At 40.1% G+C, this 20,926-nt stretch overlaps 1 protein-coding gene across 1 annotated transcript; it reads left to right on the forward strand.

Moving 5' to 3' along the window:
- Nucleotides 1–879: 879 nt before the first annotated feature.
- On the forward strand, nucleotides 880–3,669 carry NUDT7 (nudix hydrolase 7; the record flags this gene model as incomplete). The annotated part of the gene is made up of 2 exons (XM_017828784.1): nucleotides 880–1,038; nucleotides 2,813–3,669. Coding segments are annotated over 2 exons (543 nt in total), but the record flags the coding sequence as incomplete, so codon positions are not given.
- Between the last annotated feature and the right edge of the window lie 17,257 nt (nucleotides 3,670–20,926).

Genomic DNA, 20,926 nt, shown 5'->3' on the forward strand with positions numbered 1-20,926 from the left:
AGCCCCATCCCGACCCTCCCGCTGCCCCGGGATCTGCACAGCCCCATCCCGACCCTCCCGCTGTCCCGGGATCTGCACAGCCCCATCCCGACCCTCCCGCTGTCCCGGGATCTGCACAGCCCCCCCTCGACTCGTGCCCAAGGGCACGACCATGTGTTTTTACTCTCCCGTGATTCTGGTGTTTTCGTGCTAGAAACATGTCGGATCCCCGGAAACCCGTGACAGGAAAAGATCCCCAGAGCAGGAAAGGAAATGATTGTTTACGGTGACTTCAAGAAGAAAAGTTACAATGCAGTGCAGCTTTTATTAATGAGACTTTTCAGTCTGCAGTAAATACTTTGGGTTTTGCTTAGAAAGATCCAAATAATTACAGTTACGTAGCTGATAAGCTCATTGTAAATGTGATTTTTTACTGATCTTTGATGCACAAGCCTATTATTGGAACGTACTTAAAAGTACATTATTTAATTATGTCTTTCGGAAGTTCTTGCTCTTACTTGGAGTATTTTAATCTTGCTATTCAAGTTGTCTGTCCGGACTCATCTGTCAGTTTCTTATGCAAACAAGATGATGCAAAATGTAAACTTTGACATACTAAAGCAGAAGCTAAGGTATGAATTACACAACGCTATATGGATACAGTGTATTTCTGGGAGTGAGGGTTTATGGATTAGTTGGGGATAGGCTCAGCTTTTTCTTGTGTAGCTCTTGCTAAGGCATGTTTCTTCTGGTCTGCAGAAACCTTAACCACCATTTCCAGCAGCTTTGACTGAAAAGATAAACATAAAGTGATGCTGCAATACCAGCAAGTATCTGTGTGCATCCAAGAAGAAATATAAAACTTGTTATATTTAACAGTAATGCTCCTTTACATTCTAGCTGAGAAGATCACCGGGGCAAGTGTGTTTTCCAGGAGGTAAAAGTGAAGCCAGTGATAAAGATGAAATTGATACTGCTCTCCGAGAAGCTAAAGAAGAAGTTGGACTCCAGCCAGAGAAGGTGGAAGTGATCTGTAGGCTGGTGCCTGGAATTGATAAGGTAAGTCAACATAAAATTAGAAAATAGGATGGGTTGTTATATTTTGTGAGGTTGACAGTGACCTTTTCAAACCTCAAGGGAAGAGGTTTTTTTTCTGTGTTTGGTATTTGTCAAACCAGCCTTGAGGCACCAGTTAGTGACACACTGGAGTACCAGAGTGACAGTGCTGCACTGGTGAGAGTTTAGCAGAGAGCCATGAAGACAGTAAGGGTGTTAGAGCACATGGATTATGAGGAGACGATGAGAGAGGTGGGTTTGCTCAGTTTGAAAGCCAGCAGGGGATCTATCTGTTCTCTTCTCCTGGGTGGTTGTAGAGAGAATGATACCAGACTCTTCTTGAGACAATGGACACCAGCAGCAATGTGGAAGTTTGGATAAGATGCAAGGAAAATACCCTTTACCATGAGGTTAGCCCAAAACCGGAGCAGATGTTCCTGACAGGCTGTATAACAGGGCTCCAGTGTCCTGCGGAAGCCTCACAAGTTTCTCACTCAGTGTCCTGCTGACACCAGGGCTGTGCAGGCAGAAAGGGCCTGCCAGAGGTGATGTGCACTGGGATTCCATAGGAAACTCCATCAGGGAGACTCCCGGAGTTGTCTTTGGAGTGTTGGTCTCTGCTTGTAAATTAACCGGCTGCCAATTTCAATAACAATCTTCAGTGTTGCAGAAGATGCGTTTTCCCATAGCACAGAGGGCCTGCTGTTTCTAAAGACTATTTTTGTTCTCCAGGTAACAGTTTATTACTATGTTTTTCTATCTGTTAGCAGTATCCTCTCCCCATTAAAAACCAGAAGAACCAGTTTTGAAATTTTATTGCGAAATGCTTTAGTTAACTTCTTAAATTATAATTTCTGTGCAGATAACATTAAAGCCATGTAGCTCAGAGGCTCTGTGTAAAAATGATCAAATTTTCAGTGTTTTCCAGTAAATTGTCTCAGTCAGTAGAAAAGATCATGTTGGTTTTGGACCTCAAAAATTTTACCTGTTGGAAGCTACTTTGTCTTCTCTGTACAGAATTCCAGGTGATTCTGACTTGGATGGAGTCTCTCCAGCCTTGCATGAAAGAGCACAAATGCTGTTTTGGTGTTACTCCTTTCTACTGAACAATGATCTTTGTTAGTCTGAATAAATAAAGCTAGCAACATATCTTAACGAATTTTGGTGTGCTCTTGATACAAACTACTATTTTAGTAGGTTTTGCCTCCCTATGGGAGAAGGGATTACATTTAAAATTAAAATGTCCATAGATAGGTGGTTTCAAAAAGCATATGTGTTCTATAGCTAGATATGCTTTAATCATATTTCTGTATCTATAGGAACATATTTCTATATTCCAGGAAAATTCCTATATCCTAGGAAAACAGATACAGAAATATGATAAAGCATGGGTGATTTGGAAAATTTAGATTAAAATCAGAATTTGGCAAAGTAAATAAGGAAGACCCATGAGAAAGCATCCATGCTTTTTATTTCTGTAGCAGAGTGACAAGCCTTTTTAACTGCAATATGATTATACAGAATGAACTGAATATTTGTAAAATCATGTTTAACAAATACAAAAAGATAATTTTAAATTGTTAAAACCAAATTACATAGCTTGCCATTAGAGGGACTAAATTGCATTACAGTTAAGAATAGTTCATATGCTTCTTGTACTCATTTTGCAACAGCTGAAATGCTTTTAAAATAAAGAACATTTGTACTTGGTACAAACCTAATGTTTGAGGGTTTTGTTGATAGGGTTTTCTTATTGTTTCTTTTTCTCTCCTTTTAGATGAATCATTTGGTGACACCAGTTGTAGGATTTATAGAGGATGCATTCCAGGCCACTCCTAATCCAGATGAAGTGAGCGAGGTTTTTTTTGTGCCTTTGGAGTACTTCATCAAGCCCTTAAAGTACAAGGCCTTGTCCTATAAAACCTCATCAGGTTCCTTAACTCTGATGCACTGCTTTATATATTATGACCAGGAACATAAAAAGTCATTCAAGATATGGGGACTTACTGCACACTTTGCTGTATTTCTTGCTCTTGTAGTTTTTGGAGAGAGACCTACCTTTGAAGTGGATTATGACCTTGACAACTTGATTTCATCCTCCGAGAATTACTTTAATAATTTGTATGCTTCTATATATGAAAGAAAGAAGAGTAATCTATGACAAACTGGTCTGGCAATCAGTTTATACTGAAGGAGGAAAAAGGGTTTTGTTTATTCCCACTGTACCTGTTATTTGTTTGAAAGTTACACTTGAATTTTATTCTGAATCGGGAACTTCTTAAAGCTTATTTCTAACTAATGTTTTTCAGTTGACTAGATTAACATAATTTTTAATCTCTTTTAAAGTTGCCAGAAGCACGCAGCATTTTTGATGAAACACAGTTCTGGAAGGTCTGTTTCAGTTCCTGCCTCTGTTTTGTGTGATCGGAGATACTTTCTATGGTTTGCCTTCTGTATAATGAGATGGTACTATTGTATCTAATTTGTGTCTCTTTGAGTTGCAGTATGAAAGCTTCGGGGGGTCTGCCTGTCTTTTTATATGTGGCAAACTACGTATGGACAACACAATGGATACAGTCTGATGTGGTGTCTTTAAGCACTTACAAAACGCACAATAAAAATATTAAAAGTGTTGGGTGCTTTCACAGTCTTGTTTTGTTTTGCTTGGGCTTGTGGAGGGAAGAGGGTGGGATGATATGTTTAATGAATCTTGCTCATTTCATCATTTCTCGCAAGGAAACTCTGTGGGCTGTGGAAAACTTAGGATAGAGGCAACAGGAATTAACGTTGCTCCTCAGCATCTTGTTAGCATCCCTACTGAGGAGTCATCTCCAGGAAAGACAAGTGGAGGTGAGTGTTCACAAGGACAAAAATGCTAATGTATAGTTGGCACTTCCTTCCCCAGGCACCCTGGCAGTGTCAGACACGTGCTCTTAGTGCTTGTTCCCTCATTGCTGGAGAAGGAGAAGCTTGTTCACAGTGGTCGTGACCTTGCTGGCAAATGGTGAAATTTTTAAAAGTTAAAGTGACTCAGTTTGGATTTGAGATGTTGTTCACAACTCCAAGTGTTACCAGGCCTGGACAGCTGATTTTCCCTGGGTACCAAGGTGAGTTGAAAGCAGGCAGTGTCTCTCAGAATCTCGTGCCCTAGTGCTAGTCTTGAAGTAGAGGAACAAAAACACTCAGTTGTTCCTGTGGGTGTTTGCACTTGTGCTGCCCCTGCACCAGTCACTAATGGATGGAAGTGTGTAAAAAAAAAGCTGATGGCTGTTCCTCTGCACGTGCAGTAACTGATCAGAAGTAAGATTTGTACATTAAGCAGCTTTTTACTGTACTTGAAGTTGGCTGTCACTACAGCAAAATGCATAATTTTTACAAATACGAGTTTCCCAAATGTGGCTTGAATAGCTAATCCTGATTTTCTAGGAAAGCCAATTCTGAGATACTTTTTAAGCTTCTCATAATTGCATCCATAACATTCTTTGGCTGGTAGCATTTAGGCACTGAAATTCCAGCTTGTGTTAGGCTGGTAAATGCAGCATGACCTTTTACTGAAGAAGAGGAAGATGCTGGAGTTGCCCTCAGCTGACAGAAGTGTACCAAAACAAGGCTAAAATCAATGCAAATCTTGCAAGGACTGAGTTTCCCTTTGCCTTTCATCCCTGCTTCAGCTGTGCCATGTGTACTATTTGTCTCTTCCCAGAGGTCATTCAGTGGCAGGTATTCTGCCTGAAACATTCTTTATGCTGTGGCATTATGGAAATACAAGATTGGCAATCAGAATACTGGTGTGGGAAAGGCCTCAAGAATTAGCCTATTCCCCTGCCACCTAAAGATGGAATCAGATACGTGATATTCTGATAAATACCTATTTTTTAATTAAGCTTCCCTGCCCTATCCATTGTGGTCTCTTAGCCACGCTGCACAAAGTTTTTAACCGTAGCCAGGAGCACTTCTTGTCCTGTACACAGCACAGTGGTGAGCAGCTCATTGCCTTAGTTACTTCCTGCTCTCCTGAAAACTACATCACTTTGTCTTCCTGAGGCAGCTTCAGACTTAAATAATCAGATTCCCTCAGAGTTTTTTCCAGTCACATTTTCTATACATCTCTTGTAATTTTTTTTTTGCTTTCCTGAGTCTTCAGTAGACCTTCCTCCCCCATCAAATACATGATAATCAAACCTGGGGTCTGATTATCTATTTGGGTTGGCTAGCACAGGATTACTTTCACAGCTCCTTTTTATCTATCCCATTGTGATTGCTGGTGGGAAAGCTGCACAGTAATACTGACTCATATTCCACTTCCACTAAAGTTCCCTCATTCTTTTCTGAAAACACTGCCAGTTGTTCCTATATTTGAACTTGGAGCATTCTGTATTTGAACAGTTGATTATTTACTCCAACCAAGTGTAGCACTTTGCATTTGTCCTTATTAAATTAAATCCTGATTTTTTCCCAAACAAATTGTAATGATCTGCCCCCGTGTTTTTTAGAGCTCTCCGTTTTCCTGTTTCCCTCAAGTTTAATGAGTAGATTTTCTGTTTCATTTACAACTTGGAGTAAGCACACTCAGAACAGGCCTCTGCAGAATCTCAGCTGGCAATGCCACTTTGACAGTGAACTAATAACTACTGTGTGTGGCTTTCAAATCAGCTGTGTAACATACAGCTACACAGACAAATTAATAAGGTTAAGAGACAAATATTAGTTTTTAATAGACCAGCCCTTCTTAGGTTGCACACATGAACATTAGGCAGGGCTGGATCCCAGACTTGAGGATTTATAGTTTCCCTGCATGCCAAGACCTACCTGCTTAACAGAGGATGTTTTAACCTATGTTAAAAGCAGTTTATAGGAAAATGGCAATGGTTGCTACATATGTCCTTTTTAATTAAAGTACTTACATAAAGGTTACCTGTCCTGGTATCTTCCCAGGAACTGGAATTTGTGTGAGTTCTCCAGTTCTTTCACGGGGCACTGTTTGCTTTTTCCCAGCCTCTGTCAGGGGGGAAGATAAAGTTCTCTAAATTTTCAAAGATAACTGCTAATAATGCTGAGATTGGTTCTTAAGAGCATGGCTGTCATGGTGAGATTCAGCCACCTTGAACCCTTTAGCATATCTAAATGCCATCAAACCTTTCATATTCCTACACCTGCTCTTTTAGCTAATGTTATTGTTAATGTCCTGTATTAGCTATATTTGATATCAGTTGACTTTCTAAGTTAAAAGAAAAAAAGATTTGGTTTTTTTTTGGCTAGGATGAAATCTTTGGAGAAGTAGTAGCCACATATATGAAGAACAGCTTAATTTTTCTTTATTAAAAACTTGTGAAATTATTAAAACATTTTTAAAAGCTTGATTTCAAACTCTTCATCATATTACTTGTACCCTCAGTGGTTTCTCTCAGTGCTAATGTGTGCTGGAAAAGTAAGTAATTAAAATAAGAATGTTTTTAATTAAAATAGAGCAAAGCAATTAGACCTTTGATTAGTAAACAAAACAGGTACCAAGAGACATAATTACTAACTTAGCATCCTCCTCTGCTCCCAGGTGACTTTTTTCTTTTCATCTCTCAACCTGATCTGAACAGAAATTGCACAAATTGTACAAATTCAAACCATTGTTTGGCTTTAGTTCTCTATTTAAATATTATTGTGGGGAACTGTCAACACAGCACCAGCAGTTCCAGCTGTTGCTCCTTTTAGAAAATGTAAATTGTGTTGATTTATAAATCAACCATTTGAACTTGTTGAAAAACAAAACTTACAGAGGTCCAGCCACAAATTCTTGAGTGATTTACAGTTAAACCAGTGGGGCTTCATGCTTCACACTGAGCATCCTATGTAATTTTACCGCCATTAGTTTGGAAATTTGGGAAGTACTTTCTTAACTCAAAAGACTCATTCTTTGTTTAGGTATCCATCTGGGATTTGAGTGCCAAAAAAAACTACTTTAAGCACAAAAGTAATAGAAGGAAATTTCAGTGCTTGCTACCAAAACTATAATTCTGCAAGTCCCACATTTATTAATTGGAAATTGTTACCTTAGGCAATCTTCTGATAAAAATCTTCCACAGTTTTTTGGGGCAGGAACTAGAACACAAATCCCTTCAACCTGGGCAGGGTTCTTTCCTCCTGTTCCTGTGTTATATCTGAATATTACTAAAATTTATTTCCACCCACTTTTATTTTGAATGTAGTGATTTTAAAGGGTGCCTGTACTTTGCATTATTGATTGCAAATGCACTGATACCTTAAGTATAGTATGTTAATATAGCTTCTAATCTGAAAAGGTGGTTTGTACATATGTATATTTATTCCTTGAGCTTTTCTTACAAACAAATCACCAAGGTCATTACTCAGTTGAGAAAAGGTATGAAAAATAAATTCCGGATTATATTCTCCAGCTATGGGATAAGTGATGTTAACATGACAGTAAAATGGGTGCAAAGGCTTGTATCAGAACAAGAAAATTACTGATATGATTTAAAATTAACTAAAAATAAGTGGTGTACAGTTGAATGTGAATTGTTAGTCATTCTTTTAGTTAATATGCAGTGATTCAACATTTAACATTTCTATATTTTTCAGTTCTCAAATCAGGCTTTTGGTATTTAACATTTATGTGAACATAAAGCACATGTATTTGATAAGTAAACTGGTATTTAACAATTATAGCCATATAAAAATAATAAAAATTACTTAAAAGAGTATTTAGACTTGTTTGCAGCACAGTTGCATGAGGAAAAAACAAAATGTTCCTTTCATCTCCAGCAGTTCAGTGTGTGTTGCTCAGTTAAAATGCAGCTGGAGTTCATACAGGGTTAAGGCATGTACAGATAGATGAGAATGTAAATATTCAAGAAAGCAGATTACTTCTTTCAACCTGTGCCTAAATCATGTAAATAAAATAGAAAATCTGGAGATGCTTCTGTCTTTCAAGAAAAACCTCATGTCTGTGTTTGCATGTCAATATGACTGTGATGTACCTACAGTGATCCTTTTTTTTAGAAGGTTGCCATAGCAATGCAGCTTTCACAACAGTAAATGTTAAATCATCTCCAGTTTAAAAGAAATAGTTATAGTAAAAAGGGTCATTAGGTAATCTCTCTGTCCCCCTAACCTTACTCTTCCCAAAATGTAATCTAAGAAATAAGGAAGAGGAAAAAAAGAATCACAGTTTTTCTGATTCCTTGCAGAAGCTCATTCTGCAGTCAGAATGTTCACTTAGTGTATGGGATTATGAGTTTTAACATAGATTTCTTTATGCTTTATGATGTTAACTAAATATACTACATTGAATGGTTGCCTGTTCCTTAGCAGTTCAGATTTAGGGTAGGTTTTTGTTTGTTTTTCAAAATTAAAAGTGCATGTGCTGGGAAGGAAAACATCCAAGTAATAATGGAACATTAATGAAGAATAGTCATCCTGTTTGTCAGAACCTGCTGCAGGGGCAGGATTGTTCTCTGGCTGCAAAGAGAGTCATTACTGTGGGCATATTTACCTCTTCTCATCCTGGGTTCTCTAATCCTTCAGACTGTCCAGTCATGGCTGTTTGTCTGTCTTGATCTCCACTATATTAAATTTGGACATATATTGTATTAAAGTTAACAGGCTCACAGGAAGGTTTGCTTTGGAAAGGACCATAAAGCTCATCTCGTTCCACCCGTGCCCTGGGCAGGGACACCTTCCACTTGGTTGCTCCAAGCCCTGTCCAACCTGGCCTTGGAAGAGACCCCCCTGGCATTCATTCTGCAGCTGCTGCAGTGTTTGACCACCAGCACAGCTGCTCTAAAATATTTTTATGCTATGGCTGTTGTGGTGAAGTGCTGGCATCCCCGCTCGTGCCTGTAGCAAAATTCCAAACTACTGGCACCAAACAGGAACTGCTGTTCAGAGAACAGCTAAATTTGTGTAGATTGTAATGCTCCTCCAGAGCCCCCATGAGAGCCACATATCCAGTTGTTGACATGAATATGAATAATTCCAGACAAAGGGTTCTGTATAAGTTCAAAAGATTATGGGCATAGTGATGTAAATCTCTATTGAGATGGATTTTTACATAGATGGATTTGTACATAGAAACAAACACCTGTAGAAAAGGGGTTGACAAACAGAACACCTAAATAGTGTTTATTTATTCTCTATTTGGACAAAATTAATGAAACAATTTTTTCTCATCATTTAATTGCTGCAGATCTGTAGTTGCATAAATCACAGCAATTTCACTGACTTTTCCATAGCTGTTCCAAAGTACATCCTCTGAGGCTTTAGTTTATACTGCATACCTAATTTAACTGATAACACATATTATCTCAGTTACATTTTATCCTGTATCTCTCAATTATTTCTTAGAATTTGTGTAACAGGTGCTATTAATAGTTCTACTTAATAAATCAGTACTTTTAAAGAAGCCTTTGTTTAGAATATATTGTTAGTTGTTCTTAAAATACTGAGTGTGATTTTAAATCTAAGAGCAACATCTTTTTAGATCATCTACAGTACTGATTCACAGATATTTATGGGAAGCAAAATGAATAAAATGGGATTGCTATAGTTCATTGCCAGGTTTCTTTGCTAAAAATGGAGCTCTACAGAATTCATTATTTGTGGATTTCAACTATTAACTGTTAACTACAAAAGCATTGATGAATTAATAACAGATGTAAATGAAGGCCCACTGCTATTTGAAAAACTGGGAATACCGTTGAAAGAAAGGAAGTTGATCTTATACACCTGGCATCAAGTTGTTCCTTACTTTAGGAAAAGGAAAAAGGTGTGTGCAGTGGATGGAGCACATTCTCTACAGCCATCAGGCTGAAAAGGGCTAAAAGGCAGCTGCTCTGATTGAGGCCTCTGGATCTGTGAGAGCCTGTCAGCCTGGGAGGAGCTCTGGAAGGCTGCAAGGAAAAGGTACCACCTGGTTAGAGCTACCTTAGAGTGGGTGTTGTGCTCTGTGGGGCAGGAGAGAGAGGGTTATCCAGACAGAGGATGTACAGCTATGCAGAACAGGACTGTAGCTGTAGATCTCCTCAGCATCACATCACTGACCACAAGCAAGGAGAGGAAAAAATATCTTTGGTCTGAGACCTGTCTTCCAGATATATTCCTGTTATTTAAAACTGTAACACTGATTCTAATGCATAGAATTTGCTGTGGTATTTACCCAGCTTTGACTGAAGATAGCTGATTACCACGCTGATCTATGTACTACATAAAGCTTTGCTCTGAATTTAAGAGCATCAGTCAAAATGAATGCACCAGTAAGACTTTATGGAGTTGCACTGTTAGATTCTTGCCCAGCTATCACATCTGAGGGCTAGTATCTAATCTTGCAAACAGGCCACACTTAGATAAGTGTCTTGGGTCCTGTCTGTGAGTAAGAAAGTTCTTTTGACATCCTCCAAGTTGTCTTGTACATCTGAGCTGGTTATTCAGAGACATCCAAGCTGAAAAGTTTTAGGTGAGCCTTTTTACCATTTTATGTTGTGAGTGTTAACATGAAGAAAAAGAAGTAAATTTAGAATTTAAAGAGACAAGCAGGGAAGGATGGAAGAGGGGGGAAAAAAGTTTAGTTGCTTGAACTATTGATCCCATTTATTAGTACCTGCATTTGTGTCCAGAGGCCCTACTTAATATACAAGCGCCCTTTCTCCCAAAAGAATAGGAAGACTTTCTGCTCTTGAAAGTTGCTCATTAAGAAATACTCATATCATAAAGTGTCTGGCATCAGAAGAGTTCCTCAGCTGCATCCACAGAGGCAGACATGCAGCTGTGTGTGTTTTGTTGGCCATTTTGCATTTGGCGACTGCGCAACCTGCAGCCTGATCTCTGTAAATGTTAAACATTTAATTTACTTATTAAACATTAAGGCTTATTAAGCAGGAGAGACAGATGGTTCACTACGTTGTGTGGTGGGCAGTCATATGGTTCCTGCAGACGTATTGTGGAGCTCGGGATATAAAGAAATTTGTTTCATTTAGGTGCTGTGAGTCAGATCTGCAGCTGCTGGAAATTGGTTCCAGAGATACTGATGATTCGTCTGCTGTGTGGAGTTATCCATTAGAAAAGCAGGCATGGGGAATTCTGGCTTTATTCTGAACAAAAATGTGTTTTATTCAAAAGCTTGGAGAAGTTCTCCTTGCACGCAGTGAGACTGATGAGATAAACAGGACCAGAGCTCTGCCTGAATCCTGAATTGGTAATCCAGGTGTTCTCCCAGCTCCTGTCAGCATAAGTCCCATTACACTTGCCCAGATTTCAGTGTCTTTTAGCCATCACGGGCTCCTGGGCTACCTTGCAAAGGCAGACCAAGCAGAGGAACACCCAATTCCTTTCCACCAGCCTGGGCAACAACCCCAAAACTTCTCACAATTTCTAGTAACATTTCTGAAATTCTTCAGAATAATCATCAGTCTTTTATTTCCACTCTGTATAATTAAACCTTCTATGGACTGAATTTCTTCAATTTGCCACCTTCTATTGAGTTTCAGGTATATGTGCCTGAGAAAACAAACTTAGGCTTCATGTTTTCACAGTAGTACAGTGGGATGATGCACCTCAAAAACAGTTATAACATCTGTCTATTCTCCTAAATTGAGGATTCTATTTTAAGTCAATGCTGACTTAGTTCATCCATAATTTTCTGCTTAAATCTGACAGCCCAGGAATGTGATAGTGAGATGTCATCCTTTGAGAATACACTATTTAAGCTTTATGGTGGGTTTTGGGGAGGATTGTTGCTGGGGTTTAAATGTATAGAGGGTGTAAATAGATAGGGGATAAAAGATGGAACACAAAAATAGATGCTGCCAAAGATTAAGAAAGGCCAATGATGCTCAGGGATTGCAGGTGGATGTTATCTGGGTTTTATATTGCATTTAGGGCCTCAACCTGCAGTAACCTCAACAACTTTCTAATAAGGAACCCTTGGGTTTTATCTGTTCTGTTCCTTCGTGCGTTGTGTTTTGAGGGAGATAGAACAGTTACTCCTTTATGGAGAAACGTTACATTCCTTTTGTAGTAAAGGCAATTAAAACTTAGTTGTGACCTAAGCATTGACTCAGATATGTTAGTTACTCCAGAGCTCTCTGGTGGCTGAAGCTATATATGAGTAACTTAAGTTGCTATGGTACATATTTCTAAAAGACCATGCATTGCCAAAACCTGCTGATCTAAAGACAACCTCGGGCTGGTTGTGCTATTTGATTGTCCTAGTTCTCTGTGTACAAACGAATTTTATGGGCAAGCAGGTAGTTTACTGTGTATTTACCCCCAAACTGTCCTTTTTTTGCCTTTAATTAGAGCAGAGCTAGAAGACAATTCCTGAAAGGCGAACCTATTCAGCCAACATCAAGGGGAGGCTGGGGAGGAGTGGGAGGAAAAGGAAGATGACAATGAGTTGACCCAGATTTCTGCACTGTCAGAAGCAGCTACACTCCTGTCAGATTCCAGCTGGGAGTGAGCAGTACTGGGTGGTACCTCATTTCCCCTGGTTGGGAGGGGAGGAGGAGAGGCAAAGGGGTGAGGGACAGATTCCCTGGCACATATGGTCTGTGTGGAGGTACAGATGATGCAGAGGACATGAGCTGCTGCTGCAAACAGGTATGTTTATTTACTTAATTGAGTTGTCGTGGCAACTGCTTCATCTGAACTGCTACAGTGTATAGGTTGTCCTTGGCACCTGATGACTCTGCACAAACCATTATACTTTACACCAAAAAAAGTCCAGCTCTTGTTTAGTCTACCTAGAACCAGTATTAAAGTATAGTTTTAATGGAGGGGAGGCAAGACTTACCTGTTAATACTGAGTCACCACTGCTAAATTACTGAGTTCTGCTTAAGGCTGGAGGTAGAGAGCATGCAAAAATGGATGTTCGTGGGGATGCTTCTCTTGTTAAAATCAGAAGCAAAGTGGCACGAGTTAGGGCACTGATTTTCACTTTAGACCACCCTTGTCTTTGGGAGTGCACCTTACTGAGGCTCCTCCCTGGAGTCTGAAATCCCACTGATTGATGGGAAAGTGTCCAGAAGGGAGAGGAAGAGCTGCAGCAGCAGCATCAGGCCCATCCCTGGCTGAATGTACCTTTGTGACTGCAGAGAGCAGGAAGTATTTAACAACAGGAATCCCATATTGAATTATTTGTCCACAACTTGGCACATGAGGTGACACATTGTATGCAAGAGGGTCTTTGGTACTGCCTGGGAAATGAAAAACTCTGGGAAAGAGATCACTGAGTGAAAAAGTATTGAAAGTGTTCCTGTAAGTTCTTGTTGCATAGATGTTTATTTCCCACAGTTGACACTGGGGTGTTTTAAGCCCTGGCAGTTCCCTGGTGTGTCAGTGTGGCCACATCAGGGGCTGAGCCAGCCCAGCTGAAGAGGCAACACCTTGCAAGGGTCTGTGGGAATGAGCAAGAGGGAAGTGAGAATGCCTGAAACTGCTGGAAACTTTGTCTTTGTGAGTTGCAGGTTGATTTATAGTTAGTTAGTTCCTGACAGCTAATCTTCCCGTGGAATGATAATGTGCTCTTTTCCTACCCTGCTCTGTGATCTGGTTGAAAAAGAGATTCACCTCACAGATTAGGTGATCTGTGGATGTGCAAAATCCATTACTGCAGCTCAGATGATAGGAAGTAACTCAGCAAGACATGATATCAATCATAGGCCTAAATCAGTAAGAGGAGAACTGGAAGTTGTGACTCAGGGGTTGTTTTAAGCTCTGTCACCAATCAGCAGCATAGCCATGTTGTGTAGGTTGTGATTCAGGCATCAGGAACACATTGCCTGGGGTATTACAGGATCTACTGCACGAGCACTTCTTGCTTAGATGGCACAATTCAACAGAGAGCGCGATGATAAAGGGGAGTTATTGTCAGGGATGTATCATAAGCGTATCTTGTAATCCTGTCAGGGAGCACATGTGTTCAGGATAAGGATATGCTGCCAGTAGGCTGCACTAACCCTCTCAGAATGGCTTTTTCCTGATGAAGGAATCTCCTGTTCTCCATTCTGGCAAAGAAACCCAGCTCCTGGCTGAGGTGCTTGAGCACACCTATCAGAGCCTGGCAGGAACCTGTTCTTGCACTGCAGTGCTGAATGATGGGGATAATGTGCTGTCACTGTTTTCGACACTGATGTGTCTTTGTCACAGTTTTCCAATTAAAGGCCTCCATTTTCTCTTGTTTCAATGGTTAAAATGACCCCCTGCCTTTTAACTCCAGTTCTATTTCTGATGTTGCTCACCAGCAGAGTGGGCTGTGATCACTGTAACTGTCCGTCAGAATCTTTGCTAAAATTGTTGGCAGTTTCCTCTAAAATTCAGCAAGACTTGGCTCTGTATTTTTATCTGAGGAGGGCTTTGGTGACAGTTCACAGCTGTCTGGTCATGCAGGAAGTTTGCTGATAGGTTGTGCTGCTCAGTTGTTTCTGCAGAGCTTTTGAAATCTCCTGCAGAGCTCAGTCTCGGTAGCCCTGGAGCTGGGGCATCACTGAAGGAAGTATTGTTCTGTGTCCCTGATGGATCACAGTACCTCAGACCACTGAACACTCATCCTGCTATTTCAAAGAATTCCTGCCTGTCTTGAAGGAATGTTCTATTTGGATAGGGCATACACTTTCAGAAGTAACCCACAAACCTTTCTGAAGGGCTTCACACAGATTTCTCTTTTGATGTACCTGCTTCCCATGAGCTGATACCAGATTCTTTAGCTTAGGTGTGTCTGTGGGGCACTGCCTTCTCCCTTTATTTCTTCATGTTCCTACCCACACTTCTCTCTCAAAATACAGGAAGCTCAACACCCCTGCCACCACCTTGTTAAAATAAGAGAAATACCCTGCAAGGTTAACTTCCTGGAGCACTGTTCATCTTTTCTGAACCTAGCTAATAATTGCTCCTCTTTTAACTTGATTAACCCAACAATAGCTTTATCTTTTCTAAACTGGAGAAATTAAACCCTTCAGTTAAAAACTTGAAAGTAGGGCAAACCTTTTTCCATCTTGCTACAAAGGAGGTGACTTCAAGGTGACAAAAGGCCCAGCCTCTTATTACAAAAATTCCTTTTTGGACTGCACATGCCTGTCAATCCCTCTGATTTCAAGGTCTCTGAGGAAACTTGGGTGACATTCAGCAGAAATAATTCTGATGCTGCAGCTTAACCAAGATAGTATTGGTATTTGGATCTGATCTGGTAACACAATCCCCCTTCTCCACCTGAGATTCCAGATACTAGTCAGCATCTCCACATTTAAAGAGAGATGCTGGCTGGTTACCTACCATGAAAGGACATTGCTTAGCTCATGGTTAAAACATCAAGCAGAAAAGTTTCTGTATATTTTTATTATGTTAAAAAAAAAGGAGCTTTTCTATTTTGATAGTGCAAAATACCCATTTCCCTAGAAACCTCAATTTCCTTTGTCCTGACTTCACTTCCTGACTTTTAGTTTTGACTGTAGATATAAACTGCATTTTGAATTATTTCTTTAAAGAGTAAGGCAAATGCCAGCACTTGTGTAGTCCACCTTGTACTGTGATTTTACAAAGAGACTCTTGGCTGCATTCCAAACTCTTGCCTAAAATGGTTTCAAATTTTACTTTAAATCATCTGATGTATCAACCAGCTAGGCTTTAGATATGAAATTATCTCAAAGTGAAGGGAAATCAAACTGCATGCTCAGGAAGTATTTGTGGCCCTTCCATTTTACCCTGAAAGAAAAAGATTTATCCAGAGTGCCCAAATTTTCTTGCAGGTTTTCTTAGACTGGACAAAAAAAATCGAGAAAATGATGGTTTACATTGATATCTAATTGTGTTAAGTCAGACAGGGAGATAGTGGGTATGGTCTAAAACTTCCACATAGAAGATCATTTCATCAGGACTTTGAAGCCCTTTAACAATGTCCACTGTGGCCAAGTGGCCACTGTGGCCATTCATGTTTTAATACCTTATCTGAATACTTGTTCCTGATAGTTCTAATCCATCTGCAGAATTTCTAGAGGGAGAAGAATTGAATGCTTCCCTTATGCAACACGATGTGTTGTCTACCTTGAGTCTACAACCACATCCTACCCTGTTACTAAGACGTCCCTCAAAGCACAAACTTTGCCTCAGTGAAAGAAGTGTGAGAATGCTCTATGGGCTCTCATCTCCTGACCCTCCCTCCCGCCCCAAATTTCCAAATGCACTTACAAATCATGGAATCTATTGGACCAGATCTGATTTCTCAAAAGACTGGAGCACTGAAGAATCATTTGTCTTGGTTGCACCTAGGAAAGTTTGCTATGTGGTGTTTACCTTGATGTTGTCTCCAGAAATCATCTTTATATGACATTTAGCTGATTATTATTGAAAAGCACACTGGAAATTACACCAGGACTTCTTCAAAGCCCCTAAGTGATGCCCAGCTGCTAGAAAGATAATCTAGTTGTTGGTAGAACTGCCTTGTTAAGGTTTAGGTCTTGACATGCTTCAACGATCTCAGACCCGGGGGAGGTTAACAAAGCTTGGGAAGAAGGATGTGCTACTGATAATGGGCACAGAGAATGCAGAATTTATGGGCCACAAGGACACTTGGCAGGACTCCCAAGATAAAAAAGAAACTAACAAAGCCAGCTCAGCAACTGTGCTGAAATCAGCCCCGACGGGGCAGAGGGTAATTCCAGTACCTCTAAGGTAGGAGATTGCAGGGGGAGAAAGACTGAGCATGTGAACCGATTAGCATGAGAAACCAGAAAATCAGTTAACCAACAGAAGGTAGAATGCTAATTAATAGGAGAACTAGGTAACTTGTAGCCAATGAATACTGATGCCCTTGTTTGCTAAAATGTATAAATGGTGTAAATTTTTGATGACCGCAGAGCCAGCCTTTTGTGGGTTACGGCCCAGCTCCCCAGTTTGCACAAACTAGAATGAAAAATAGAAATACCTCACCTTGGTGTGTGTGAACTGGCACTGTGCACCAGGCAGTGAGCCCACACTGGGACGGGATAAAAAACAGAATGGCACAGTCAGTCCTCCTGTGTAGTAACACTGCTGTCAGCAAATGGTTCCATTTCAGACTACAATTATTTTTTTTATGTTATCTTCCAGTACGGTGCAATACACCTACAGATGCAATAAATAAATTACTGAGTCATAGACTCATAGAACTACAAAATTGTTTGGGTTGTAAGGGACTTTAAAGCTCATCTTGTTCCACCCCCTGCCATGGGCAGGGACACCTTCCACTAGCCCAGGTTGCTCCAAGCCCCGTCCAACCTGGCCTTGGACACTTCCAGGGATGGGGCAGCCACAGCTTCTCTGGGCAACCCGTGCCAGGGCCTCACCACCCTCACAGGGAAGAATTTCTTCCTAATATCCAATCTAAATTTGCCCTCTCTCAGTGTGAAGCCATTCCCCCTTGTCCTGTCACTCCAGGCCCTTGTAAATAGTCCCTCTCCATCTTTCTTGTGAGTTCCCTTCAGGCACTGGAAGGCTGAAATTAGGGCACCCCAAAGCTTCCCTTCTTCAGGCAGAACAATCCCAATTCTCTCAGCCTTTTCATTATAAATATTTGGTACAGTGCCATTATCAATAGTAAAAGCTTACCCAAAGTATTCAGTAGTATGCTTAACTATAAAATAAGGAATTACTTCTCTAGGTGAAAAAGGCATTAAGATTTTTGAGTCCTGTTTCCTTATTTATCAGTTTCCCTATTAAAATGACCATAAAAAGAAGACAGCTGTCTTTTTGCTTGTGTTGTGGATCACCTCTGACAGGCAGGTAAGCCAATCACAGTTGGTCCCTCTCTCCCCTGCAGTGGGGTGGGGCAGAGAACTGGAAAGGCAAAACTGAGAAAACTCGTGAGTTCAGATAAAGACAGATTACTAACTGAAGCAGAGCTTCACAAGCAAGCAAAGGAAAATAAGGAATTTATTCTCTGCTTTCCAGGCAGGCAGATGTTCAGTCATTTCCAGGAGAGTAGGGCCACAGCCATAACTCCAAATGCCCCCCTCCCTCCTTCTTTCCCCCAGCCTTTATTGCTCAGCAAGATGCCATATGGTACAGGACACCCCTTCCATCGGCTGGGATGAGCTGTCCCAGCTGTGTCCCCCCCCAGCTCCCCGTGCACCCCCAGCCATTATCACCCCACCCTGGTGGGATGGTGTGAGAAGCAGAAAAGGCCTTGGCGCTGTGTAAGCACTGCTCAGCAATAACAAAAACACTGCTGTGTTATCAGCACTGTTGGGGTCATAAATCCAAAACATGGCATCATATGAGCTGCTATGAAGAAAGATAACTCCATCCCAGCAAAACAGAATACGGGTTCTAAACCTTGCCTGCAAACTCATATGCATTTATTCAGTGAAAATCCCTCTTTCTGCCAGCCAAGTGAGAGCTAACCTAGAAGCTTTATAATGAACAATTCCATTAGCATCTTAAGACTGCTCAGAGTAAACCAGTCTCCAGAAAGGCTGGTGCTTATGTTTGTTGTTATGGGTAATATTTTTTTCCTCTGGAGGGAGAGTAGAAGAGAATACAGCGAGAGTAGAAGAGAATACAGCAGCATGCTCAGCTGGTTTATTAAAATCAATGAGTTAGAAAGCAGTAAGTAGCTGTGGAACTGAGGAAAAGAGAATGTTAATAGACCGTGATAAAACACTCCATAGAAAACACAATTATGCTAAAGAATATCTGCAAAAGGCCCATCACAGAGGGCACAACCAGAGCAGCACAGAAAGCTGCATCAAGAGCTTGTGAGGGAAGAGGAGAGTGCTTTGTATTGTAAATCCTGTAGAAATTCTGTGCAGTGATAGAGCTCTCATAAGAGCTGTCAATTAGTACAATGCCTTCAAGTTTAAATTCAAGCTAGAAGCATCCCTGCTCCCAGAGCAGCAACCTTTCTGTCACATGCTCTTAGACTGTAACTACAGAAACAGGCAAAGCAGACCTCAGCTTGGTAAACATAAAAGCTCACTTTTGTTTCCTTCCAAGAGCTACCTGTATTACACATGTAAATACTTAACAAGAAAAAAAAAACAACAAGAGCCACAAAAAGGCAAAATAGCTTGGTAATTTGTAGAAAGTAACTTTGATCAGAAATACAATGTGTTATTATATGTGATCAGTCTGGAAGGTGACATTCACAGAGCAATGCTCCTGCTGATATTGTACATGGTACTGTAACAGTGGATAACAATTGGACATAACCAGTCTGATAACTGGATATGCTTTTCAAACTTAGTATTCATTGAATTCTCATTCTTCTGCACACTTCAGCTCTGCTGTAAAGCTCAGAGACATTTTTTCACACACTTTTAACAAGTTACTCCAGATCCATAATTACTGAGACCAAACTGAGTCAAAATGCCAAGGGGGATTACTCCTTCTCAGTGCTCGAAGTCACACAGAATGAATAAGCACATAAAACATGTGTATCCCCAGATACAGACCAGTCCAGTTACTGACCACAGGACCTACAACAGGAGATTTAACATGTGTGGAAATATTTTACTTTTGCTGTGAATTACCGAAAAGAATAACCTATGAATAATGTCTTGAACCTGTTGGAATTCAGGGATGGCATTGCAGTATCCTAAAAAAGTCTAAGGTTACCTAGCACTTGTGCAGTGCTACAGGAGAACTGTGTGTACTACTAGTTATTATTGATACGAGGTAAACATGGTTCAACTCAGCTTTACAACGTGGGAAACAAGTCATGGAGAGTTGAAACGATGGAGTGGGACAGTGTAGCCAGTTTGCTTGTTGTGAGTGACACTTTTAAGCAATGACAATGTACTTATATCCTGTAACTTTGCTCCTTGTGATTTACTATCCACCTCTGCAATTTTTTTCTGACCTTTTTTTCCCACATTTCCCAGCTGAGCGCCGAAAGGAAACACAGAACTTCAATTTTACTACCAAAATAATGTAATAATATTTTTTCAGAGTAAAAAATACTCAGAGCTTTCAGAAAACACAACAGAAGTGCTGGAATGCATAAACAGGAGGAGAAGATACCAAACAGTATTTTTTCATTATACCACATCAGCCAAACAAATGGATACTATAGCTCGAGGAACAAATATAGAACTGAAGCTTTGTTAAAAGGGCTTATTTTGGTCTGCACGTGACAACTATCATCACCATCATGTAAAGATTCCACAATCCATTTAAATTTTCCTAAATTGTATTATTTCTTGATCACCTATGATTTATTTAATTTCTGTTTTACCCATCACTGAGCACAATCTCTGTACAAGACAAGTGGTAAAGCAATGAAGAACTACGATAACTGAGCAGTGAACAGGATAAATCATATTGGTATATATTGGCCTTGCCAAATCCTGTGTGAATGCTTTCAGTTCTTTTCCTCTTTAATTTAAAATGCAACACATTTTCATCAGTTTTGATGATTCTGAGAAGCTTTAAACTGTGTCTATCTGCTGAAGGGAACTGTACCGTTTTTAGTGACTATAAACAGAGAATTGCTTCATTGCTGCTATGATTCATACACAGCTTCACCAGTAAGAGAAAGCCCCTGGCTAAAATAAAATAAAACAATTATATTAATGGGAATTAACCTCAGGAAATGAAGGTCTCTTGTTTTTAAAAGCCCAAACAAATAAATCTAGCATCCTATACTCTTAGAGATTCCTTTGGAAATGTCTGTCATTGTTAATACATTCTACACATGGATATAGATGAGAAAAGTCACTAAAAATTTTTTCCTATTGATAAGAGATGTTGTGAACTATAGGGTGTAACAACAGCTGAAGTAGGTATTCTGAACATGCAAAACATAAGATGCATCTACTGTCAAGCAATATGAATGTTTTATAGCACACAAAGCTGTACCAGGAAGATGTTGAATAAGATTGAAAAGTTACAGGAGTCCTGAGGAATTGTTTTCTG

Source organism: Lepidothrix coronata, unplaced genomic scaffold, assembly GCF_001604755.1.
Source record: "Lepidothrix coronata isolate B3197 unplaced genomic scaffold, Lepidothrix_coronata-1.0 Scaffold153, whole genome shotgun sequence".
In the NCBI taxonomy this organism is placed as follows: domain Eukaryota; kingdom Metazoa; phylum Chordata; class Aves; order Passeriformes; family Pipridae; genus Lepidothrix; species Lepidothrix coronata.